The sequence below is a fragment of the Anolis carolinensis genome, chromosome 2 (assembly GCF_035594765.1).
Source record: "Anolis carolinensis isolate JA03-04 chromosome 2, rAnoCar3.1.pri, whole genome shotgun sequence".
In the NCBI taxonomy this organism is placed as follows: domain Eukaryota; kingdom Metazoa; phylum Chordata; class Lepidosauria; order Squamata; family Dactyloidae; genus Anolis; species Anolis carolinensis.
The window spans coordinates 71,510,429-71,536,933 of record NC_085842.1 but is presented as its reverse complement, the minus strand read 5'-3'; the positions used below and the strand labels follow the sequence as shown (position 1 = coordinate 71,536,933).

The window sequence follows — 26,505 nt, the reverse complement described above, 5'->3', positions numbered from 1 at the left end:
AAGTTGATTTCCTATTTGTCAGAAAAAAACATACAATTTTGTCCTCTAATTATTATTTTCATACCTCACATACTTATGTTTTCATTTTTAATTTCTACCTTTTCTAATTTCAACAACAAAATAAATTCACAAATGCCTTCCTTACAATCCCATCTTTTTCTTAAGTGTACTCAAAAGTCAATTATTCTTCAAAACTTGCTGAAATCACCTCCTTTTCTTTTAGTATCAATCAGAATAATGTATGAGTTGTGCTGATCTTAGCCAAAAGGCCAAATAGCTTTCTCTTTTTTTGGTAAGGCTTTAACCTTTGAAAAACCATAAACATATAGTACACGTGAAAGGGATTTAGGAGTCTTAGTAGACCATGTTGAACACGAGTCAACAGCATGATGCACCAATTAAAAAAACAAATGTGATTCCAGGATACATCAATAGGAGTAGTGTCTAGATCAAGGAAAGTAATAGGACTACACTATTCTGCTTTGGTCAGATCTCATCTGGAAAATACTGTATCTACAGTACCACAATTCAAGAAGAATATTCACAAGATGGAATATGTCCAGAGAACAAAACAAACAAAGGTTTGGAAGCCAAGCTCTATGAGGAATAATAATAATAAACTTTATTTGTGTCCCGAGGGGACTCGGACCAGTTCACAACAATATAATTATACAAATCATCTTGACAACAACACACATAAAGATATCCAATTTAAATTAAATCATCAGTTAATATGAGGGAAACAATATAATATAAAATAAAGGAATGGCTTGGCTTAAGGAACTGGAGAAGAGAAAGCTGAAAAGTGACATGATAGCTTGGTTTAAATATCTGAAAGGATGTCACATTGTGGTGGGGATAAGTTTGTTTTCTGTTGCTCTCAAGAGTAAGACATAGAGCAATGGATTATTGTAGGAAAAGAGATTCCACCTAATAATTTGGATGCTAAGAACTGTTCAACAGTGGAATATGCTGCCTCAAAATATGGTGCTCCTTCTCTGAAGGTTTTCAAGCAGAGGTTAGATGGCCATATATTGGGAGTGCTTTGATTGTATTTTCCTTGATAGCAGAGGGTTGGACTGGATGGCCCTTGGGGTCTCTTCCAATTCTATGATTCTGTGATTTTGCACAATGACTACTTTCAGTTCTTAGGCCAGGGCCTGCAGGATTCCTTACAAAAAAAGTAGTATCTTTTGTGATTATGTGGTATCCCTCAACATGCACAAAAAATGAATGTATGAAGAGTACAGCTTTCTAGTTATCACCTGCTGGGATAACTTGGCGGCGGCAGCTGCCAGTCCAGTTTCAATTGATGCAACTCTTGTGCCTTCTCGGACAGGTCTATCTTGTCGAGGAACTGATGGACCAACTCTTGCTAAATACAGAAAGAAAAAGAAAAGGTAACATTACAAAGAAATCAATGTATAGTTGGATACATATATATACACTGACAGTCAATCGACAGTTAAGCATAGTTAACTGATATGAGTCAATTTTAGTGAGCTTGTCTTTACTGTGTAGGACAGGGTTTTGTGAGCCCATTCATACTAGAGAATTATAGTGTAATTATCCATTGTAACTGCCATGGTCCCATCCTATGGAATCCTGGGATTTGTAGTTTAGGGAGTGGCTTTTAGAATTCTCAGCAACAGAAACCCAAAGATTTTTATAGAATGAATTACTTGAATTAGAAATCAGTAAATACAAATAACATATTAGGGACAACATTTCCACTTAACAAGGTTAAGTACATTAAATTTCTGACTTGAGAAACATTATAGAACAATGTGATTTAGGAACTTGGATATAAAGCATCAAAAGAAGGGGATATTCTGTTTGGAGTTGCTGCACAGAAGGACTAATCCAGATCTTGCAGTCTGCCCTTGTACCGTGTACCGTAAATGCAATGTAAAGGCCACCCATTAAGCTAGTGTTAGCCTTGTTAGGGGGAGTGAGTTTTGATGTTAAGCTTTCAAACCTTCCACTCCACACATAATGGAAACTTTGGAAGAGGTGTGTGTGTTTTAGAGTGTGATTTTAGTCAGGAAAGTTGTACAAGATCTAACTATTTCCCAGTTGCACCACACTTGTGACATAAAACTTCTCAACCCACACCCATCCCTGTTTTGAATCAAATCAAAATTTATCTAGGGTTTGCCCCTGAGTTATTCAAAGCAACTTTGGAAAACTTAGCCTTACGGACCCGCAGAAAATCCCAAACTATATGCCATATGTTTAAAATGAAGGCCAATTGCTGCCAGTTACACAACCTGGTTTGTGAAGCCTGTCCTTAAGCCTGTCTATGAAATTCCTTCAAAATATTATCTCTAACAGCCACAAAAATTTGGACAAGTAAAACTAAAACTGAGTGAGTTCAATGGGAATTGCATGCCAAAGCATCTTGAAAACCAAAGGTCCCGCACTCCTGGATTACAGGAATCCAGTCAAGATAAAGTTCTGTTGGGACATGAGGAATAGTAAGGACAGCAAAGCAAAGAGGAAACATGCTACTAGCCAGGACCACATATTTTCAACAACAAATAAATACTTAAATACACCTGAGCATTGTCATTTAACTCATCCAACCCTAACAGTTTGGTGATTGCCATATGTTCTCAGTGACTTATAGATATAACTTACTTTGTGGCTTCTTCAAACCTGTAGTAATGAAGGGTATAGTTTCTGCATGTAAATAATGTCAAAATTGATTTTACTGTATGCCTAAATTTAAGATATACTGTAGAAACATTACCTGTTGGACTATATGGCGCATCATCCGAGCTTTTCCTCTTCTTTGATCGGGACTTGAATACTGGATTATCTTCATCTGATTCAAGGGAGGGATACACTAATTGAGAGAACAAAAACCATAAGAGACTCTGATATGGCCATGATGGTATCTTTCATATATGTAAAAAATGATAGAACAACAGCACAGGTCTTAAACAGCCCAAAATATGAAATACCTGAGATCAAATACCAGATGAACCTTGTGGTCAAACAGAAATGAGCAATTATGGCAGGCCATGGGCCTGCATAGATTGCCATACAAAAAAACCTCACAGGACTAGAAATCAACTTTTTAAAATTGGGTACCAAAGTTAAGCATCACAGGAAGGCCTTACAGCTGATTTTCTGGAGGCTTTAAGAAACAAAGCAATCCACCTTCTTTCTTTGGCCAGAAAAAGAGTGGTCTGGGGATTCTGGAAGTGCCAAGGGTCACAAAAACATCCTTGAGAACCTGTATGGAGCCCTAGGGCCACAGTTTGCCTATCCCTGGTGTAATATAATTTTGGCACTTCCAGCCAATACCCAGAAGCTGAATATAGGACAAAGGCTCCTTTGTTAGCACCTCTGTATAAGCTTATGAAAGAGGACTTTAACTCTCACATCATTCCTATGCTGAAATCGGAACATTTTGTCAATACAAGTTCCTATTTACCTATTGTGCACTTCAAAAATTTCTGTCTGCATTTATTTCCCTGGTTCTGAAGTCATCCTGCAATTTCATTTCTGGAACTTTCATAGAATCATAAATTTGGGGAGAAGACTGATGAACTGAACATTTTTTTTACTGATCTAATATCCGCATCTTAGAAAGGTCTTAATTCTATTAATCTTCTGTGCTTGGGAAGGCATCTGAAAGCTATCTATAATTTCAGCCGTGGCTAAAATTGTCCCAAAGCATGTGTGGAGATTTACACACAGATAGATTATTATATAATGCTGCAGTCTTGTAGCAACCCACTTTTACTGAGCAGTCCTCAAGGGACAGAAATATGCTACATTCATCTTGTACCCCAGTAATGACATTTGTGATGCGCCACACCCTTGAGCCCTTTCATTTTCGGTGAATCCCTCATTCCTAGGCTAGATAGCAGCAGGACTGCTTGCATTAAACCCAGTTAAGTGGGACAGCCTATAAAAATGTGGATTTCATTTTCATTTCTTTCTGCCAGGGCAATATATGATTTTAAAAGTAATTGCATCACTTTAGCCATTGACTGAAAATGTGCTGACCAGATGTAGAACAAACGGAGCCTTGGTGAACCAAATCATCTTAAAACAAAGGGAACCTATTAAATGGTAGCATAAATATATACTTAGGGAGAATGCTGGTCCATGTAATACAGCCCTCTCTTCTTTCAGAATGTCATATTTAGATCGTGCCTATACATTACACTTTCACAAAGTTTTAAAAGTCATTTAATTTGAGTGATAGGCCTACAGGTACTGTAATTGTAACTCATGCTTATGTTTTGTCAAACACGTACAACTTTTCCAGAATGGAACAGAGTCTTGTTTTCTTTGAACTTCAGAGGACTTCAGTGTGTATTTTTAATATTCAGAATGTGAAATGCTGACAGCAGAGATAAATTATATGTTCTTAAAGGGTCAGGGCCAAAGACAACATTTTGGGGGGAAATGACATTGTATGTATATTACTAAACTTTTATATGCATTTTTTCAATGGATTTGTCAGTAATCATGCACTAAGTTCAGTCCTATTGAAAGCAGTGTTGCTATATAAATGGTGTAAATTTCTCATAAATCCCACCTTTAATGTCTTTAATAACTCTGTGCTCTTACTTAAAACAGCAATGGGCAACTGAGGTAGGGCTAGTGGAGGCCAATCTTCTACTTCCAGGGGCCACATGAATTAAACAAAATGCCATAAAATAAAATAAAATAAAATAAAATAAAATAAAATAAAAAATCTCACCCACCCCCACTCCCACCCCCCCCCCCACCCCAATGCAAATCTCATTGGAAATGACAAAAATCTACTTCTGGTTTTAAAATTTTGGTTTTTTGAATTTTTTACAGTAGTAGATAGGCTGCAATCTATTGAAAAATTAAATTGACTGCAATTTTTCTTAGGTTTCAAGAATTAGTAGAGATATGCTTATGGTGGATCTTCATTTTAAATAAATAGAGGATGTTTATGGTTTTGACAATTATAACTACTCTTGGGAAGGTGAAAGTCATTTGTTTTCCCCTGTATGTAGCAGCAGTTTAGTTTAGATGGAAGTTAGTGTTGTAGTTTAGTTAGATGTACTGTGTGTTATATGTTTTATGTTTTCTTCTTTGTATTGTATTCTGTCTGTGTTTTGTTAAGTTTCCCTAAATATTGTGTTATATGTCTCAACAGCCAATTTACTTTTTAAAATAATATTTATATATATTAATTAAAATATTACTTAACATGTCAATTAGCTGTTGATGGTCAGGGCTCATGTAAAACTTTTATTTATAGGGTCACCATAAGTCAAAACCAACATGTTTATCTTGCCACCTGACCACCACATAAAGAACACCAGCTGAAATGGGATTCTATTCCTGGCAAGAAAGGCTAAAACATTCAGTCTTTCTGCTGGTCATACACTATTTCTATCCAAAATCTACAATGGCCCATAAAATAAAGTGCATTAGAACTCTATTTGAAGTGCATTTCTGATTATCCAAGGCTTTCTAACCATACCACCTACAAAAGGGGCTCAAAATAAACCTGGGAATAGCTGAATTGGTTGTTCCAGAGCTAATATGACATCTAATTTCCATGTTATACCACAAAGACTCTTAGTGGTAGTCATTCTTTTGTCCACATTGCTTTAATGTAAACTTTAAATGGGCAATCAGATGTGCTGGAGGCAGTGTACAGCACCCTAGATACCACCTTTAAAATTCACACTGAAGCCCAGAGTGAATTCCCAATCTCACTGAAAAGGGTCATTTGCCACTATACTGTGTTTGTGACCCAATTCCTTTCACAAACATTACTTAGTAAATATGAACGATAGTTCAGCTGCAAAAAATTTTTAATAACTTGCACTGTGAGGTCACATAGATTTTAAAAAAGTGAAATAGAATCAATGGAGAGGTACAGATGTTGTTACTTGAAACATCTCTCAAATTGTACAACTTTTGTAAAAACAAAAACAAAATGCAGACCACTAAAAAATATTCAGGTATCTGGTTCATGATTAATTGCTAGAAGGCACTTCTTTTGCCATAGGATCCCTACCCCACCACCGATCATAAATATAATTATACAAGTATATTTTAATAGTCCCACAGAAAGAAATGGGAGGAGCCAGGTTTTCCTTACCATAATCAGAATCTTTAAAGCAGGCATCTAAATGGTCCTGGTCCTCGTCATAGTCTTCAATTGTAATGTTATTTTTTGCGCTCTTCTTGAGTAACCTCTTGCCTGCATTTTTGTTGTTGCTACTTCCAGTTTTTTTGGAGTTTGGGGCAGACATAGAGTTATTCTTGGCTTGGTTGGTGCCCCACGAAGGCTGTAGGCAAGAATCTGAAGACTGGAGGTTTGCCATGGACAACATTCCTTGGATGGCTTCCTGTGTGCTGGGAGATGCAGGTGGCTGACTAAAGGAAGAAATCAAAAACAAAAAAGAGACCTTTCAGCTCTAAATGAATACAGCAAGCACAGAATAAGCACACAAAGCCATTTACATTATAGGACTTATTTCCAATTTGGGGTAAAAAAAATATTTATTTCATTCTCATGCGTATGTGGAAAGTTTCAAATGTTTTCCATTTGACTTTCCCATAATTTTCCATTAAAAAGGTATTAATATGTGTATGTATGTGAACAAGATAGACTTTTGTGCAAAATACAGAATTTTGTGCTTAAAACATTATATTATGCATTACACAATTGTTGTGTGAAAAATATTTCACTTGATCAAACCCTTTAAAAAAGACTGGCCTTTTCACTCTTGTACAAAGTTATACAATTTCACGGCTGCTGACCTTTTTTTTCAGAAACATGTGAAAAGATTATGTTTCAACAAGGAAGAGAATGTTTTCAATTTTTTTACATTGCTACTTTAGTGTGATAGATAGATCACTTACTGACAGAAAGGTGATATATAAACAAAAAGTAGATAAAAAGTAAAACTGTCACCTCACTTTTTATGTAGTCCATATAGGATAGGCTCGCATATGAGTTTGGATATTGCAGACATGCATAATAGTTGTCAAGTGGGAGAAGATTTCAAACACACCTTATTATGTCAATTTTAAAATTCCACCAAAGACAGGCTCGATTGATGTTTTATGCTGTGCTAATGTATCTCATTCCAGCTATTAGTATGGGTTTGTTGAGTATCCTATGGACAACATATGGATGCCTTACACTTACTCTTCTTCTCCATATTTCCCTGAAAATGTCTTGTGGAGGGTTGTGGGAGTCTCCAGGACAGTTTGTGTTGCTTTGTTGGTTGTTTCAGAGGGAGAAAGTTGATGACAATTCTGCTGTTCCTCCTTCCAGAAAAAGCATCCAGTTTGCAGAGTTAGAACTTATGCTCATTCTCTACAATTCTCTACAACACAGGTATATCCATTACCCGCCATCTCATTGGAAATGGCGAAAATCTACTTTTTAATATTTTTAATATTTTTAATATTTTTTAAAAAAATTGTTTTTTGGGGGGGGGGTTTGGAAATTTTTACAGTAGTAGATAGGCTGCAACCTATTGAAAATGTAAATTGTACTTTTCATTTATTGAATGAAAATCACAAAGCAGGTAATGGCTATACCTGTGCTATAGAGTATATATCGAATTTAGTAAAGTGAGGGAATGAACACAAACTGTTCTGTAAACAGAAGGCAAGGTCCATCTACACCAGACTTGCACAACCTATGCCCCTACTGGTGTTTTGGACTTCTGCTCCCAGAACTCTTGATCATTGGACAATCTGGCTAGAGCTTTTGGGAGTTGGGAGTCCCAAACACTTGGGAGGGCCAAAGATTGTGCAGGCCTGAACTACACTGAACAGATTGACCCAATGTAAATCTGCCCTCATAGCAGCTCCATGTTCAGCATTCATATGGTCAATCTGGGGCCATCGTCCAAATGAGCCAGATTCCATCCACCTTGCTGGGCTGCCTGCCACTTCATTGATGTTGTCATCATCACCGCTCTTAGCTAGCCACAGAGATCATCTGAGCACCTGATTGCCACAGGCATCTGCTGATGCATGTGCAACGAGTGCCACTGACAGGGACATGGGCACAATCTACAGTGAAACCTTGAATTATAAGGGAACCAACTTACAGGTTTTTGATATACGAGCCATTGCTCAGTTGATTTTTTGCTTTGACATGTGAGTCAAGATTTCAGTTACAAGCTAGTGCAAGAATACATCACCCATCATCTTAAGCAGGGCCTTAAGGGAGCAGCCAGGAAAGCTCCTTGCTCTTGTCCTTTCTGTTATTTCTGCAATCCCAGGGATCTGGGAGAATGTAGGAAAGCTGAGGGGCCAGAAGTCTATTGTCAGTAAATTTCTATCCTGACTAAAATAGGAAAGTTACACAGATACACCTCAATCATTGCAGAACAATTTTACTGGGAGGAAAAAACAAACGTTTCTAGACAGGCTTTTATTGAAACACCCTGCAAGTGAGGAAAGTGTGGCAAAGACAAATGTCAGTAAAGAAGATTAAGTGAAGTCTGATCTTGAAGGAAAATACATACTCTTCACTTGATGTATCCAGTTTATTTCTTTACATTCTCTTTTATTATGTATTATTATTTTTATACATTATTTGTTATTTAAAAAGTACATTTTTCATATTTAAAATATGTAACAAAAATTGGTATGATTTTGGGGGGGCTGAAATAGATTAGTAGCATTTCAGTTCATTATTATTATTATTATTATTATTATTATTATTATTATTATTCCAACAGAGAAATCTGATTTGACATAAGAGCAATCTGAGTTAAGAGCTCGGTCACAGAACAAATTGAACTCATAAGTCAAGGTATCACTGTATTTCCTTTCCCTGCACTGGTCCTTTTCCCCCAGGGAATGAAGGGGATGGGGTTTCAAGACAAAGTTTTCCCTCTGAATTTTTCAATTTTTTTCTGGGCATTTATATTTCTCAAGTCAATGGCAATCTCTGGTTTTGTACCTTCAAAGTTCAGATTAATGGACTCACCACCAAAATGACAGGCAGGCCACCAGCTACAGCTGGTTTGAGAAATCCCAAACAAGGAAAGCCCTATAAAGTACTGACATGTGTAGCCGTACCATGTATGTCCTTTCATATCACAGGCTGATTTTAAACTTCCCTAATTGTCCTCTGGAATTAGAAGATCTCTTTTACCAGCTTAGTTTCATTTTTTTCCCTTCTAAATTTGAGTCTTGGGCATTCAACCTCTTGCCATGTTAAACAGCAAGTAGAAGACATTCCTGTTAAGGAATTAGTTGGCTGGCATGCTCTTCCCATCTAGTGCAGCAAATGCCAGGGAAAAGGTGATTACTTTTGGGGGGTTGTTTTTTCCTGACTTGAAATATGGAAGGATCAGATCCAGTTTTTCCTCAGCAGGACAAGGGATCGCTGGGAAGTTGCCCTTCCTAGTCAGGAAAATCAGTTCAAAAGAGGGAGCTGATGCTAACATTAGTCTGTTCCCATCAGTCTGCTCTGGCACACATTAAAAACTGGACAGATGCATCCCAACATATTTCAAAATCTGAAAATGTCCACATTGGCAGTTGAGATAATGACACCTTTGCTTTCTGACAGTTCTATATACGTATTTTCTTTATTCATAAAATTATTTAAAATATTGTTTTAAGTTATAAATGAAATATAGATTTCATATTTAATGTATAACTTAATACAATATTTTAAATAATGTTATGCATAAAGTCCTATCTTCAATAAAGTCCTATTTCCAAGAAAACTAATTATGTATGCATGTATATGCAAGTGCAAGTACTCTAAAATACCACTTCCTCAAATATCTGAAATCTGAAACACTTCTGGTCCCAAGTATTTTGGATAAGAAATACTCAACCTGTATTCATTGTTTCCTTTTGGAATACTAAGACAATCTATTTCGGTGTGATTTGATATTCCTTGAAAGTGCCTGGAAAAGTTACGTTTTTGGATGGCAATGCCCAGAATCCTCCAACCAGCACAGCCATGTTGGTGAGTGGATTCTGAAAGTCTCTGTCCAAAATATAAACTTTTCCAGGCTCTTTTCATTGCAAAGTAATATTAATATTATACTAATAACAAACAGTAAGCCTGCAAATAGTAATGCCTTTTAGGAAACTAACATTATGTGCTCAACAAGACTAGTTCAACTCATGATTTTATACCTGAATTGAGCTAACTTAGCTTTAGCAATTATCATTTCAGACCACTTGCTTGCTTTCTCCAACAGCTTCCTTAAAGCTTTGAGCCACCGATACAGTGCAAGTGGACCATCAAAAGCAGCCTGCTAAATGGTCAAATTAGAACGGAACTGCCTGAAGCAAGAGAGCTTTAGCAAATAAATGGTGGGATCTGATCAAAACCAGTGGCTCTGGGCAGGGGGTGGCAAGCCACAGATGGATTGTTTAATCAGTTCTTAAAGTGGTAAAACATTCAGGCAAAATCTGCTGGCAGTCGCTCCTGAGCAAACTCATTCATTTCAGCAGAGAATGAACAGAGAAGGTTGTTGATGCATTGTGTCCTTTAATTCGGCATTCTGTCGCTTTGACTTTGGTTTAACACTCAGTCTCCCTGTGATGGAATAACTTCCTTTAAATATGTGTTGGCTTTCCCCTCCCCGTGGGAGGTGTTTACTCTGGATGGTGCCCAATGTGTTTTCCATTAGGCAACATTTGCAGCTTAATAATTCTGGATCTGCTCATAGTGAAATTTGAAACAGGAAACAATTATTAACATCTGGAAAAATGCATCCTCCTTTTGTGGTTTCAGTGATTATTGACTTAATTTTTTCCAAAAGAGAAAAAAAAATCAGTGTGAATTTAAAAATTATGGAAGAAAGCTTCCTTAAATGGTGTGTGTGGTTGATGCTGGATCTTTGAACTGTGTGTGAACACATTACACTGAAAATATTATAATCTTATTAACTCCCAAACTTCAAATGTTTCTTGATCCTTTAAATTATATTCAGAAGAAGGAAATATAACAACACCGCAGTGCACATCAAGCCAGAAAATCTTGAATAAGCCAGATAGTGCGCTAGAGTTGACCACATGCATGGCTCAAAACCAGCACTGGAAAATGCAGAATATTGTCAGGACACTGCTAGCACTGAAGCATTAAAAAAACCCACCAAAACATGGCTGACCAGAAGGCAAACACCCTCAGACAAGGACATGCAGAGAGCCACTTACTTCCCTGGGAGAGCAAACTACATCATTCCTAAGGGAACTCTAGAGTTCCACCCCTTTGTTCTCATTTTCTGTGCCCAGCGATGGTCCAAATGAACATGTATATGTGCGTTAGCACATCTCAGCAGGTTAGTTGGGGGGGGGGGTGTCACATTTTCTAACAGCTGTTTAATCATGGATACTACGATTCCTAGGTTTGGTTCTGATCTGCAATCAGGAGATACTGTGGACATGTCCCATCCTCGAACCCATTCCTGTATTGTTTGCACTGCTCTGGAAAAACAGTTCTGCTTAAGCCTTCAAAATGAAAACTTTCAAAATGAATTATAGCATAAGTGTAGAATTAAATCTAACAACGTCTAAAGGTAAACGTTCCCATAGAAACAAATAAAGCAGGCAAATAATCTGAGAATACACCTTGATATGAAAGTGTCAGGGTTGTATCAATGTTCAAGAGTGCATATGCACAGCTACAGCTGGTTTGCCAGCACTGGAAGATCCAGAGCACCAGGTGACATTTGACCATGCTCTTATAATGTCCTGTTTGTGCAATTACAGTACTTCCCAGAAGACATCACAGCCTTGTTTCACCATTGCCTCACCACTAGCTACTTTCAGTGGGACAATGGATTCTATGAACAGAAAGATGGAGTGGCCATGGGGAGCCCTCTCAGCCCAGTAGTAGCAAATTTCTATATGGAACACTTTGAAAAACAAGCCCTAGAAACAGTACCAAAAAAGCCAACTGTTTGGTTCAGATACGTAGATGACACCTTCACAATTTGAAGCCATGGAGAGGAAGAACTCAGCAAGTTCCTGGACCACCTTAACAGCATCCACCCAAACATCCAATTCACCATGGAAAAAGAAAAGGAAGGAAAACTGCCATTTCTAGATGTTCTGGTCATCCGCAAACCCAATCAACAATTGGGCCACACAGTTTACAGAAAACCTACACACAGAGATAGATATCTTCATAAAAACTCCAACCATCACCCAAGTCAAAAAAAGAAGCACAATCAAAGCCCTGACAGACCGTGCACAAAGAATCTGCGAACCTCATCTCCTCCAAGGTGAACTAAACCACCTAAACTGGGCTCTACAGGCCAATGGATACTCCACCACAGACATCAGAAGAGCTGCAAGGCCAAGAACAAGCCATGAGAGTCAAGACAAAGATCCACCCAGAGGAAAGGTGTTCTTACCATACATCAAGGGAACCACTGACCGCATAGGCAAACTGATGAAGAAGCACAACCTACAAACTATCTACAGACCCACAAAGAAAATCCAACAAATGCTACGGTCAGTGAAAGACAAGAGGGATCCTCTCACCTCTGCAGGATACCATGCAGCTGTAGACAAGTATACATAGGGACCACCAAACGCAGCGCCCAAACAAGAGTCAAAGAACATGAAAAGCACTGCAGACTAATTCAACCAGAGAAATCAGCCATAGCAGAGCACTTGATGAACCAGCCTGGACACAATATATTATTTGAGAACACAGAAATGCTGGACCACTCCAACAACTATCATGTCAGACTACACAGAGAAGCCACTGAAATCCACAAGCATGTGGACAACTTCAACAGAAAGGAGGAAACCATGAAAATGAACAAAATCTGGCTACCAGTATTAAAAAAAACTCTAAAATCAAAACAGTAGATGGGAACCAACACTCTACGGGCAGAGGAGCCCCAAGGACGGCTAATGACTGAACAAAGGATGGCCCCCAGGCAAGAGACAAAACCTTTCCAATGCTAATTAGGGTGATTAACTGAAACATTAATGCTGGCTTCCCAGTGACAAAGGACTCTTGCCACACCCTGGACTCTCCACAGATATACATTTTTTCCTTTCCTTGCCTAGTTTATCCATGCCTCACAGCCTCTGAGGATGCCTGCCATAGATGTGGGCAAAACGTCAGGAGAGAATACTTCTGGAACATGGCCACCCAATTACAGTACACTTTCCACAGAGCCTCTGTTAAGACAGTCCAGTTTGCTACCAGGTCCAGCTGAAGGTGTTAACATTACATTCCAAATTCTGATGAGTCTGAAGTTGAAATTTGGCCGGAGAGCTCTGATTCTCATGCCTTATTAGCTTCCAAATATATGGCGAAGAAGTCTTCTCAGTGGCAGCAGCCTGAACTCTCAATAAAGGCTGATCTTTCTGCTTGATTCTATTGTCATTCAAGAGCAAGTTATAACTACAGATTGAGCATCCCTCATCTGAAATAATTGGGATCAGAAGTTTTGAATTTCAGATTATTTTTATGTTTTATAATACCTATATTTGCATGTACCCACACGATGACAAGAGTTCATCTAATCAGTTCAATGCCATAAATCCAATGGAGTGCCTACGTGTGCTTGCATCAGATTTCTGAGCTGAAACATTGGGACCCAGATAGTACACAACACAGAGAAGGTTGCTCTAATTAAAGAGCTGTCATCTATCACTGTGGATGAAATACATATCACTTTTGAAACCCTTCTCTTTGTAAACACTGAAATCTATGAAGTTCAAGTGTGAGTCAGAGAGAAAGGGCTCTTGGAAATTGTTTTCTCAGCAAGCCAGATGACACAAATGGAATGCCTCAGCAACAATATGGGTAGAATTGTGCAATGCAGAAAGGTTCTATCAAGTGATGCCTCATCAACAGACTAAAGTATTAGTGACACAAAAGATTCCAGAAGTACACTCATAAGGATATATCATTCTATGAAGTGTAGTTCATGGTCCTGCCACAATGGGGGGAGGGGGGTGGCGGCTCTGCTTTCTGCTTTCTATTGCAAAGCAAAGCTCCACATTCCATGCAGGCTGCTCTCTACCCATTAAATGACCATGATGCCCACAGGTTAGATCAACCATGTCACAGGGTGCATATACACTGTAGAATCAATGCCATTTGACACCTTTAACATGATATGAAATCATGGGAGTTATAGTTTCACAAGGTCTTTAACCGTCTCTGACAAAGAGTGCCAGTGCTTCACCAAACTACACACTCCAGGATCCTAAAGCAATGAGCCATGGCAGTTAAAGTGTGTCAAGCTGCATTAATTCGACAGTGCAAATGCACCCAAAGGAAGATTCAACTACCAGTAGTCTTGTGCATTTGTATGAAATCGCTTACTGTTCCTGTTTGTTTCATTCGTATGGTCCCGTTTCTGTGTCTGTCCACCACTTCCGAAACCATTGTCCATACGAATGAGCTCTTTCGTTTTACCATCCGAATATACAAATGCATTTGTCCCATTGGCGGCAGTGGGCAAACTGCCCACACTCCCCTCCCCCTCAATTTTCAGACTAGAGGGGTGAAATTTGCCACACATGGAGGGCGTATCAATCATTTTTAGCTCACCAACTCCTACAAGGTTTGGGTCATTCCCTGAACTTTAGGGATTTTTTTTCTATAAATAAAATCTCCTTGAAAACATTCCCTCTTTCCCTGCTGGTCCTGCCCTCTAACCTAAGAGCTTAAGATACCAATGATTCTGAGACTTTTACTCTCAATCTGCAGATGAGACCTGAGGTTAAAAGCAGGGTGTAAGGAACCACTGATTCTGAGACGTATCCCTCTCGATCTGCAAGGAGACCTGAGCTTAAAGGCAGGGTCTTAAGCACCACTGATTCTGAGACATCTCCCTCTCGATCTGCTAGGAGACCTGAGTTTAAAGAATAAGCAGGCTGCAAGGCAGGCACTGAGGCAGGCAAGAGGCAACAAGAGGCAGGCAGAGAAATGAACAGCAGCAAAGCAAACTGTTTTGTGCTGCTTTCACTTTCATTTCACTACTTCATTCATGGGGGGGGGGGGCTCTGACATACAATACAAATGAATGGTATGGTACAGAAGCACGGATGAAACATATGAGACAAATACTGGGCCCTACTCTAACTGCCAATCTAGTTCTGTAGCTGGAATGGTGCACTGAAGGCCTTGTGTCCTTTCCCTAAAATAGTAAAATATTACAGACCATTTGGACATTAGGTCAGTAGTAGTGTGTAACATTTTGCTTGACTGAACTAACATTCAGGTCAGATTTTGTCAAACAAGGTTGGTGAGGAAATTCAAAAGAAAGGAAGAGAAGGGATGGGAAGGGAAGGAAGGGGAAGAAGAAGGGGAGGGGAAGAAGAGAGAAAGAAACGGAAAGTTACAGAGAAAATACAAATTAAAGTGAAGATTGGTGAAATGAATACAGATGCGTGTCTGCAATAGCCTGGTAATGAGAAAATGGAACCCTTTTGGCCTTACCCAACATTGGTTAACCAGAAGTTTCATAAGCAGGGAATGGTGGAGAATGAGACCTATGCAATTTAATTTTGTATAAAGAAGGCCCAAGAAAGTTGAGAAGAGAAAGGAAATCTGAAAATTGGATTCATCTAGAGCTCTATTCTATGCCTCAGTGGACACGACAGGAATCTTAACTGCTTCTGCAAAAGAAAAACTGATATGACACATTGATGCCAAACTACCTACAGAATGCATTGAGACATTTAATGCAAAGTCATAAATGCTGTGAAACCACAAGTCAGAGGATACACCGGCTAAAGGATCTCTAAAGCTGTTTTTGGAAAGACTTCAGTTTCAATTTAAATCTGTTTGTAAATATAGTACATTGAATCTGTAGTAAGATGTGTTAGCTTGGGAAGCAATCACAGAAATTGCATCCATCCATGTGATTCCTAGTTTAATACATTACCACAGCAACATGGAACTGAAACATATGGGAAAAAAATCCCCTTATGCAACAAGTTAATGCATGAAATCTTAAAATTCCAGGGGAAATCAATGAACAAGCCCTAGAATAGCTTGAGGACTGCACATCACAGACTCCTGGTGCAAAACCTAGCCTCTTGCCTTCACATAATGTAGAAATTCACTGCTTTGTGGTTTTCCTCCTTATTTCAAATTACATTCTATTTCAGCAAAATTGTTACAAACTTTACTTTTCACTTAGAAGACTTCATTCTGCATTCTTACAGCATGACAAAGTTGATGGAAAAAGAGCAATGTGATGGTGGCAAATGAGCAAATAACCAGTCTATTGGGAGTCCCAGTTTATTTGTGTTGCCCTTTGAAATAAGTAATTTTTCAAGCATCTCCTCTTTAAAAACCCCCAAATAACAAAGAGATTAAGCAAATGAATCAAAGCTTTTTAGTTGTATGAATGAAATGGTTCTTATTTTCTCTTAACTGAATCATCTATTTTAAAATAAATAATCCTCACTATTATTAACACTTTGATATCCAGCATTTTTGTAGGGAATGTTCCACGCATATTCTACACAGTATTACTGTGCACACATATTCTACAGCTGCTTTCCTGCAGGCCATGAGGCGACAACAACAACAACAGCAACCACAGCTAGCATTTATATGAAAGAAAAGCATGTTTGCCACTGAAATACATGACTAATATGCATATATGAGACAACAACAGCGTAAGACCAGATCCAGCAATACAGTAGCAGACAACTACAAATGTGACAGGACCATTCATTAGTTTGTCACACTTCCCAAAAATCTGCTTCCAGAATGGGAATTCTCAGAAGGTAGGCTTTGAGGACAAGGTGGAGTACAAGAGGGAGGGGAAATATCATTCTTCCCCACAGTTCCAGTGACGGAAGCCATTTCATCAGCAGAACACCACACCAGTGGATTATAACTCTATTGTACAAAGACTGATGTTGACGTTCTTTATACTTACCTGTTGGTGTTATACTCTAAACCCCCAACTTCTTTGCTTGCCTGTAAAAGATCCAGGATGCCTGCTGAGCTTCCAGTTTCTTTTTTTCCTTTTGCATTGCGCCCTGGCTTGGCCTCCGTGTCAATGTGGAGGGAATCTTCATCTGAGGAATCATCACTCTATAGAAGCCAGCAAAAGAAAATCTTTAAAAAACGAATAGACCATGCTTGTCAGAAATGAATTAACTTGTGATGTGATAGTATAGTTTATTTATTTTCTCTCCTCTGCAATTTAAGAATGTATTTTGATAATCTAGAAACAAAGCTAACTGCCTTACAGCATATCAATGCATTAGTTCAAAAAGCCCTGTGTTGTCTACAGCAGTGGTTCTCAACCTGTGGGTCCCCAGATGTTTTGGCCTTCAACTCCCAGAAATCCCAACAGCTGGTAAACTGGCTGGGATTTCTGTGCATTATAGGCCAAAACATCTGGGGATCCACAGGTTGAGAACCACTGGTCTACAGTAACTACCAATGGCTCTTGGGACTCAACTTGGGACTTTTGACTGCAAGTTGTGTTCTCTGCCACCAATTCAAACCTAGGAACATGATTAATTACCAGACAGACTGTTACTGTTTCCTCCTATATAAAACTAAAACAATATTTCATATAATTCCTAAAATAAATACTTACAATAAGTAATAAACATTAACATACTATAACCAATGTTGTTCCTCCACCATCAAAATTACAGACAACCTGATCTGGGAAGGCACTACATTGCCTTTCCAGATCAGTGAAATAAGTTTCAAAAATCAACTGGATCAGATTTAGAGAAAGGGGAAGCGGTGACCAGAGAAAAGGAAGAGGGGGAAATGCCATTGTGTAAGCAGAACTCTGCTTGCAGCACATTGAACATAATACAAAGGATTAAGCTTGTAAGTATGTTAGACTAAACACACAAAGCTGTGACACTAGAACAGTATGTCTCAAACATTGGGCACCATGCAATTCCAAGTTCAGCATTTGTGATGTATGCAAGTGCTCATCTAATATCAGAAAAATACGATAACAGAATACCTTATACAATGCAGATTCTACCTTTGGCTTCTTCACTGGTGTGGACTGTGCAATTTCTTTTTTGTCTGATAAAACTAGAAAGAAATTGAAAGAGGGTAATGTGTACAGTGCTGGTAAAATTATTGCTATTTATTTAACCACTTATGCATCCTTTGCCAAGAAACCTCTATACAAATCACATAATTTTACTTTCTAAAATATAAAAATATAAGACAAACATGGGATCAAACAACTATCCTTCTCAGTCCACCAAGAAGTCATCTTCAAAACAAGGGATTTGTTTTATGTCCACTCATTTCTGCTGCATATGGGGAACTGCAGTGAGCTCAACAGTACCCTCTTGCTTTAGCCATCCAAGGATCACAAACCCATAAGTGATCATTGTGAATGGCCTCCAAAGGGTGCTGGCTAACATACTACTCTTGTTACAACTGGAAAAATCACTAGTTTAGGTAACTACTTTCATGGGTCCCCCTGGGGGAGAAGAGCGGTATATAAATAAAATAAATAAATAAATAAATAAAAAATAAAGATAAGAAAAATTGGTCTTACAGGACAAATCTCTTTTTGTGGTGTTTTTCTTTCTTCTAATTGGAAATTCATCTATTTTCAGTTCTCCATCATCCGAAACATACTCATATTCATCTTTCACAGGCTTTGTTTTATCTTCTTTAAAATTTTGCAGGGATCCAAATATGCCAGGATTCAATTGAGGTTTCACTCCCTTTGAACTATTTAGACAACAGAAATTATCATCTTGTATCTTTTCGTATACAAGAAATAGTAGGTACATATAATCAATCGGTATGTATAGGCATGGAATGATGCAATGTTCTGCATTTTTAATATTACTCATGTAGGCAAAGGGATTTTGTAGTGCCTTTGAGACTAAGACAAAGAAGTTGCAGCATAACATTTCACACAGTCTGCTTCCTTAGATACTTTTTTCCTCAGTCTCAAGGGTGCTACAAGATCCCTTTGAATACTGATATTCTGATTAACATAGATATGTCTCTGAATGCATTATCTGTAATAAACACAAACTAGAACTACACATCATCACAACTAGACTACAGAGAATTTATCCAAAAATAGCAGTTAATATATTTTTGTATGCTATCCTAATTTTCACTCATTTGTCTTAAAATTAACAGCTTCTGGGCATTTTCATTAACTACACAATCAATTAATCAATTCAAAAACTCATTGCAAATGTTTGAAATGAAGGATTTTTCACTTTTCTATAGAAGTGAAGAATCGAATTCCAATGAGAAATAAACACATAAGTTGTTCCTTATCATGGCCTGTGAATGCAAAACAGGGTTGGATGCAGATTCAGAGGATGGGAAACCAACACTGCCTGTATAGGAGGCATACTCAGCACAACTGGAGAACCTGAGACCCTGAGGGCTGAGACCTTGGAGAACTAGACTTGTTAAGTCTGAGACTCAAGAGCTGAAAGCAACAGTGACAATCCTGAGCCTATTTCCAGATCTGGAACAGGACACCTTCCTCCAAGAGTGACACACCTCCAGGGCTGATGCAGCAACATCTACATAACAACATTTTCTTGAAGATGTGAGAAAATCATTTAATATTTTCACTGGAACTTTCAACTGTGTGACAAAAGTCTTTTGTGAACTGCCTCATGAGAAGTAGTGCTGCTGTGCTTACATCTTGCCCATGTGCCAACAGAGGGGCTTCTTATGTGTTATTTATCATATTTTGTTTCCCAACTCTCATTAATTTTGTTTCAGGGAGAATTTTCCATTCCGCTTGGTGTATCCAGCCAAGAACAACTGAATAATTAGTCATTGCAAACCATCAAAAATACACCTACCCCAATAGTTTCTTGTTTGAAAATGAAAACATAAATTTATTGTCTTTGTTTCCAGATAATGGTGTTTTCTCCAACTTGTGTTCCTCCTCCATTTTCAATAATGAATCAGGTTTACTGTTCTGAAAATTAGAAAAACAGAAAAATATGTCAGGATTACAATGATTTTATCTGTGTGATATTAGAGTTTATTTAGTGCTTCAGGTAGATGGTGCATCAGAATGCCCACATAGGTAACACCTACATTTTGCCATCATAAAATCTGCCTAGAAAGGAAGGTAATAAGATAAGTGTATTTTCTGAATTAGCATTGAGTATGGATGTGAAAGTCTTATCATTACGCAGACTATTAGTCAAACATTTTCCAACCCCCTCATGAGATCTTACCTCTAGTGCTGAGAATGAAGCAGCAAGCATTTTTGTTGTGCAAAATGCTTTCATGCAAAACAAATGCCTTTTTCCTTTGTAAAGCTAACCACAGTGTATATACACACTCACAAGGGAGGGGAAGCACAAAAGGATAGCTCATGAAGACACAAATTGCCTATCCAAATGTTGCTGCTACATTTACCAGTCCATACATTTACCAGTCCATGCAACGAGGTTACCATGATCATGTTCATCAGTTTCGTGAATTTTTCACAAATGCACAAAATATATTCTCAAAAATGTACAAAATTCTCTAGAACCAAAAATCAAATCTCATTATCTTGTGACAAGTAACCTGACTAACAAAATGTTACAATTTCCACCTTCTTCAGTTACATATGCATACGAATATAAGTGAAGATAGTCCATACCTTATATTTCCACTTTGCTTCTGTTTTGGTCTTGTTCTGCTCCCGAATTTCAAACTTTTCCACCTCATTTTGCTTTTCTACTGGTTCTTTAGTAGGGGGACTCACAGGATTCTTAGCAGCCTAATTCAAATAAATGAATAAAATCAAAAGAATAAACAAATCAACATATCTCAAATGAAGAAGTCTTATTTGGACATTTGGACATAAATTTAAGAGAACAGCCTCTGTCATAGTTTTAGGTGAGGGAGAGCCTTCAAGAATCTTTAAGATTCTCCCTCTCCTAAAAGCCATGAAAAAGCAGATTTCTTGTGGGTGAGAAGGACCCTCACAAATGATGCCTCTGCATGATCCACTTTACTCTCCATGTGTGGAAAGCAACAAGGAAATCAATAGTACTAGTACACTTCCCCTTGTACATACTTACTTTCAGTGGTACTGTACCATTATCTGGGCAGAGGCCACAAGAAGGTGCTAGAGATAGAAGGATAGTCCATTTTACAGGGTGGAGGGTGGGTTGTAGGAGAAAACCCATTGCCTCACCCATGTCCCTGTGGCGAAAACAACTCTCATTTATGACATGGGAAGTGGGGAGATAGAAAAACCAGTGAAAATGGGGGAAATGGTTTTCCTCCTTCAACTCCGCCATCCTTCTCTCTCTAGCACCCCTTGTGGTCTCTGCCCAGATAATGGAACAGTACCCTTTCAGCTGTGTTCCTAACACATGAATTGCACTAGATACACAATAACCAGTTTATTTCTGTTAATTACTATGTGCTTATTTGGTCAGTATGAATTATCTGAATAATAATAGTTAAGATGTATCAGGAATTTATAGACAGCTCAAATGTCAAATTTGGAGAAAACAGAAAATGATTTTCCTGAATTATGAATAACCTGCCAAGACCAAGATAATAATGAAAACTTGTCAGCCTACCTGCTTACTATGAACAGTTTCTCATATTGAAGTACATATAAAACTTTTCTATGTCAACAGAATTGTTGGCACTTTCTCACTTTGTTATACATAGTTTTATTTGCCAAATTCTTTTTTCTCTTTATATTTATTTATTTTAATTCAAATATACATACATTTGCGAGTGTTTGTTGCATACAAATGCCAAATTCTAAACCTATACACTGTTTCCCAACCAGAACGATTCATCACTATTATTATTATTATTATTATTATTATTATTATTATTATTATTATTTTCAGTATTTACAATACTGTGTAATCTGTGTAAACAAGGGCAACAATGACAGTGGCAGAAAGAATAACAGACATGTCTCAGGTGATTTCACAAATAATTGGGCATGAATTGTAAATTACTTTAAGACACACAACTAGAACATCTCTGCTAACCTTTCCCTTCTTTGGTGTTTCGATTTTTGTTAGGGCTTCTTTTGTGTGAGCCTCAAGAAGGTCCAAGTTAGGAATGGCTGGTGGAGAAGGAACTTCTTTTACTTTTTTGCCTTTTTTCTTTCCTTCCCCCTTTACTTTTGGTACCTTCGGAGGTTTGGGAGGCTTGGGAGGCTTTGGAGGTTTGGGGGGCTTTGGAGGTTTGGCCAGTTTGGAGGGCTTAGGTGTTTTCATTGCTTTTGGAGTCTTCTTCTTAGGAACTTTTTCAATTGGTGGAGAAGGAGGAGGTGGTGATGGTGGGGGAGGAGGCGGTGGGGGCGTCTCTGGTGCTGGCAATGGTGCTTCTTCTTTCTCCACTGGGCTGACCTCTTCAACATTCACACTGGCACTCACTTCAGGTTTAGTGACTTTCAACGCATTCTAGAGAAGAGAACATGGACAAGAATTTAGTGCTAGCTTTCAGAAATGGATACGTGACTCCTGCATAGCATGCTCTGAATTCAGTGCTAAGGAGAGGAAATTCACTGAATCAATGGAACTTACATAGATGTTGACTCATCAAATTTCCATCAACATCTACATACTTTCAAGACACTTTGTTTCACTAATGATGAAAAGAAGGAAACAGAGGAAGGCACAAGATCACATGGGAAAACTCACATTGTGATCCAGGCTCTGATGCTGATGAACCAAGTGATTCTCCTTATCTCATATCATTTTAAATAATACCATATTGTTCCTAAATTGTAGTGTAGAGAGGGACAAGTCTAGGTGTAAGGAGAATATTGACAGTATTGTTCCTGAGTGGTAAGAATAGGGTTCACAAAGTGTACCTGTAAAAAGAGGCTGCTTTAGAATTTGCAATGTCTTGAAAGTTTTGTCTTATTCCTAAACCTGAAAATTCAGTTGATTAGCTCTGAATGCTTCCTTGGGAAAATACAAGAGAAGATCTCCAGAAGAACTGCTCTCTGTGAGCTTACTTTGGAGTTTTGTCCAGCTTAAAAAAGAAGAAGCAGAGTGCTATGAAATGAAAGCCAGTGTGGTGTAATGGTTTGAGCCTTTGACTATGCCTGTGAATACCAGAGTTTGAATCTCTTCTCAGCTATGGAAACTAACAAGGTGAATAGGACATGTCGGTGTCATCTGTAAGCAGATGACATACAACTCTTTCACTCCTTTCCACCTGCTACTAAGGAGGCTGTTGAGGTCCAGCTTGGCAGCTGTGACAGTCTGGATGATGGTGAACAAATTGAAATTGAATCCAGACAAGAGGTACTCTTGGTCAGTCACAAGGCTAAACAGGGTATAGGGTTACATCCCCCTGAAGACACAGGTTCACAGCTTGGGAATTCTCCTGGACCCATCTCTGAGCCTGAAACCCCAGGTTTCAGCAGTCGCCAGAGGAGCATTCACACAATTAAAACTTATGCACCAGCTGCACATGTACCTTGGGAAGTCAGACTTGGCCACGGTAGCCCATGCTTTCGTTACATCCCAAATAGACTACTGCAACACGCTCTACGTGGGGTTGCCTTTGAAGACTGTTCCAAAGCTTCAAATGGCCCAATGGGTGGCAGCCAGATTGCTCACGGGAGTGGTGTACAGGGAGCACACAACCCCCGTTACGTCAGCTCAACAGACTGCCAAACTGCTTCTGGGCATAATTTAAAGTGCTGGCTTTAGCCTATAAAATCCCAAACAGTTCCAGCAAAGCTTACCTATCTGAACAGATCTCCCCCTATGAACCATCTCAGAGTTTAAGATCGTCGGGGGAGGCCCTGCTCTCGGTCCCGCCTCCTTCACAGGCACGACTGGTGGGAATGGGAGAGAGGGTCTTCTCAGTGGTGTCTCTTTGGCTGTGGAACTCTCTCCCCAGGGATATTAGATCAGCCCCCTCCCTCCTGACCTTCCAAAAGAGAGTGAACACATGGCTTTGGGATCAAGCCTTCAGAGAACAACTGCAGTACAATAGATGGATATGAAATTATGTGCAATGACTACTGGAATGGCTCAGATTATGATTGCGGATAGAGTGTTTAATAATGAGTGTAATGGTTTAAATGTTTAAATGTGTTTTAAATTCAGTTTTAAAATGTTTATTTTAATTGCACGCTGTTTTAAGGCATCAAATAGTTTCCTATATGTAAAGCCATCTTGAGTCACCTTTAGGTTGAGAAGGGTGGGATATAGATCAGCCCCCTCCTTCCTGACTTTCCACAAAAAAAGTGAAAACGTGGTTGTGTGACCAAGTCTTTGGAGAACTTGTGCAATAAATAGATACAAAATGATGTGTAATTGACTATTGAAACGGCCCAGGCTACGTTTGTGGATCACGTGAGTAATTGTGATGGTATTGTTTTAAAATGTTTTATTGTTGTTAATTGCTTTTATAATTCCATTTTAAATGTTTATTTTATTGTACTCTGTTTTTAAAGGCATCAAATAGTTTCCAGTATGTAAAGACGCCTTGAGTCCCCTTCGGGGTTGAGAAAGGCAAGGTAAATAAATAAATAAATAAATAAATAAATAAGGTAAACAATAAATAAACAAACATACTCTCTCAGCTTCAGAGGAAGCAAAGGCAAAAAAACCCTTTAAACAAATCTTGTCAAAAATTCAATTATAGGTTTGCATTAGGATCACCTTAAGTTGAAAAAGATGTGAAGACACAAAACAACGTTATAATTCTGACAATTTTATTAGCCTTTCAGAAAGAACCCCATCCAGATAAGCCAGCTATATCAGTTTTAAAGATGCCCTGATAGTGAGCATCAGCATGTACTTATTTTCTTACATACTCTAAAATATCCACAAATTTCAAAAGCAATGTAGGCAGTGCAATGTAGAAACTATACAGCACTGTGCAGATATAATAGTCATACACTTGCATAATTCAGAAATGCAATCTGTGTTAGGAAAAATTATTATCCCTTAGTTATAATTATAAATCCAGCAATGAATTATTTGCCTGGCTTGTTCTCTTGTTCTTGCTTTTATAGTCTCTAACATCTGAGTAGTCTCTCTCTCTCTCTTTTTTCTTTTTGCTAAAATAGGAAATAAAAGAGATGAAGGCAGTGCTTTGTTTAAAAATGCTAATCACTTTTAAGAGAATGCAAGTCAAATTAATTTGCATGGGAGAAATAAAACAGAATTACATTTTCTCCCCAAGGTAAAAGGAAACACAGTAAAATATGTACAATAAAAATTAACAGCGTATGACTAATAAAAAAGCATTATTTTCATTTATCCTGTTATTTTAATAATCATAAAAAATCATATTTTATATGCTAGCAATAAAAAGTAGAGTGCTTCCACAGCTCAATCCTGACTCCTCTGCATTCAAAAGAAACAGTTCACAGTCAGCCAGTGAAACTGAGTGACAAAAAGACAGATTTCTTCACACAGTTCCCAATTAACACTATAGAATTCATTTCCACAAAATGTAATAATGGCTATCAACTTTGACTCCATTAACCCTTTTAATTACTGCTCAACATGGATGCATATTATATTATTTATACTATCAGATGGACTATGACTATTTCACTTGTGTCTTACTTTTTGGCTTCCCGTAGGTCATTGGTTAGCTACTATGAGGCAAGTGAGTTCTTGCTCTGATCCTGCAGGACAGTCCTTATGTCTAAGACCATTCCAACTTACTGACAGAGTAAGCACAATTAATTTCCATTGGTTTCAGTGAAACAAAGGCTACTATGCTACACAGTTCTATTTGAGAGTAATTCTTATTGTACTCAGCAAAGCTTACATCTGCTTTCTCCCAGGGAAACTTGTTCCACTGTTCTCTGTTGCCCAATAAACCACCAAATTAGGTCCAAATTCAGGATATGGTACCAGGGTAAAATGTACTTGAGATATAGAAAATTCAATATATAAAATAAAGTGGATTGCTGTTGGAGACTACTACTGAGGTCATATATATGCATTCAATTCAGCCAGCTGTAATTACTTCCCAATACAGTTTGTAGATGTAAATAAATATATATCTTCATAAGGATGCATGCGGCCTCTTTTTATTTTTTACAGAATCACAGCTGCATCTATATTTTTGAGGAAGAAGAATACTGCTAGTCTTATAAGGAACATTTGGATTTGAATTAGTGTCATCAATTCATCAATTAGATATAGGGGTGTATAACATTTGACAGTCTGTGGAGAAATAAAAGAAGAATACCAACCTCACTTAATCTTATTTCTTTGGCAAGGTCCTTAATGAGTTGTGCTGGTTTAAAATGTTCTGGGAGTTCATCTTCATGTTCTACTAAAGCCTTGAAGACAATAAAGCAAAATACAAAGGCTTAAAAGTGTGTCAAGAGATATTATAATATCACACTGTTAAAACCATGTGTGACAAAATGGTACTGAGTACTTCATTCAAAGGAGCCTCAAATACAGCAGGGCTGGTTCTACAGACAGAAATTGAAATGGGTTAGATCTGTGAATAGAAATGGATTAGATCCATTTCACGGTGGAAACATGTTTCCCCCATGCTTTCCTATTTACTGCAGGGACCCATGGCACACACACACACACCACACACACACACACACACAC

At 38.1% G+C, this 26,505-nt stretch overlaps 1 protein-coding gene across 3 annotated transcripts in view; it reads right to left on the bottom strand.

The window, feature by feature from the left end:
• The window catches only part of phf2 (PHD finger protein 2), a 147,096-nt gene that overhangs the window by 7,671 nt on the left and 112,920 nt on the right, over window positions 1-26,505 (bottom strand). For 2 of the 3 annotated variants that reach the window (XM_062969955.1, XM_008115571.3), the window contains exons 11-20: window positions 26,130-26,219; window positions 21,937-22,353; window positions 20,574-20,693; window positions 19,777-19,895; window positions 18,489-18,667; window positions 17,937-18,010; window positions 16,878-17,035; window positions 6,110-6,387; window positions 2,753-2,848; window positions 1,266-1,375 (exon numbers count right to left, since the gene is read on the bottom strand). In XM_062969955.1, the coding sequence (XP_062826025.1) occupies window positions 1,266-1,375; window positions 2,753-2,848; window positions 6,110-6,387; window positions 16,878-17,035; window positions 17,937-18,010; window positions 18,489-18,667; window positions 19,777-19,895; window positions 20,574-20,693; window positions 21,937-22,353; window positions 26,130-26,219 (1,641 nt within the window). The remainder of the gene's footprint in view (window positions 1-1,265; window positions 1,376-2,752; window positions 2,849-6,109; window positions 6,388-16,877; window positions 17,036-17,936; window positions 18,011-18,488; window positions 18,668-19,776; window positions 19,896-20,573; window positions 20,694-21,936; window positions 22,354-26,129; window positions 26,220-26,505) is intronic. The other variant, XM_008115570.3, reaches the window with a different exon arrangement.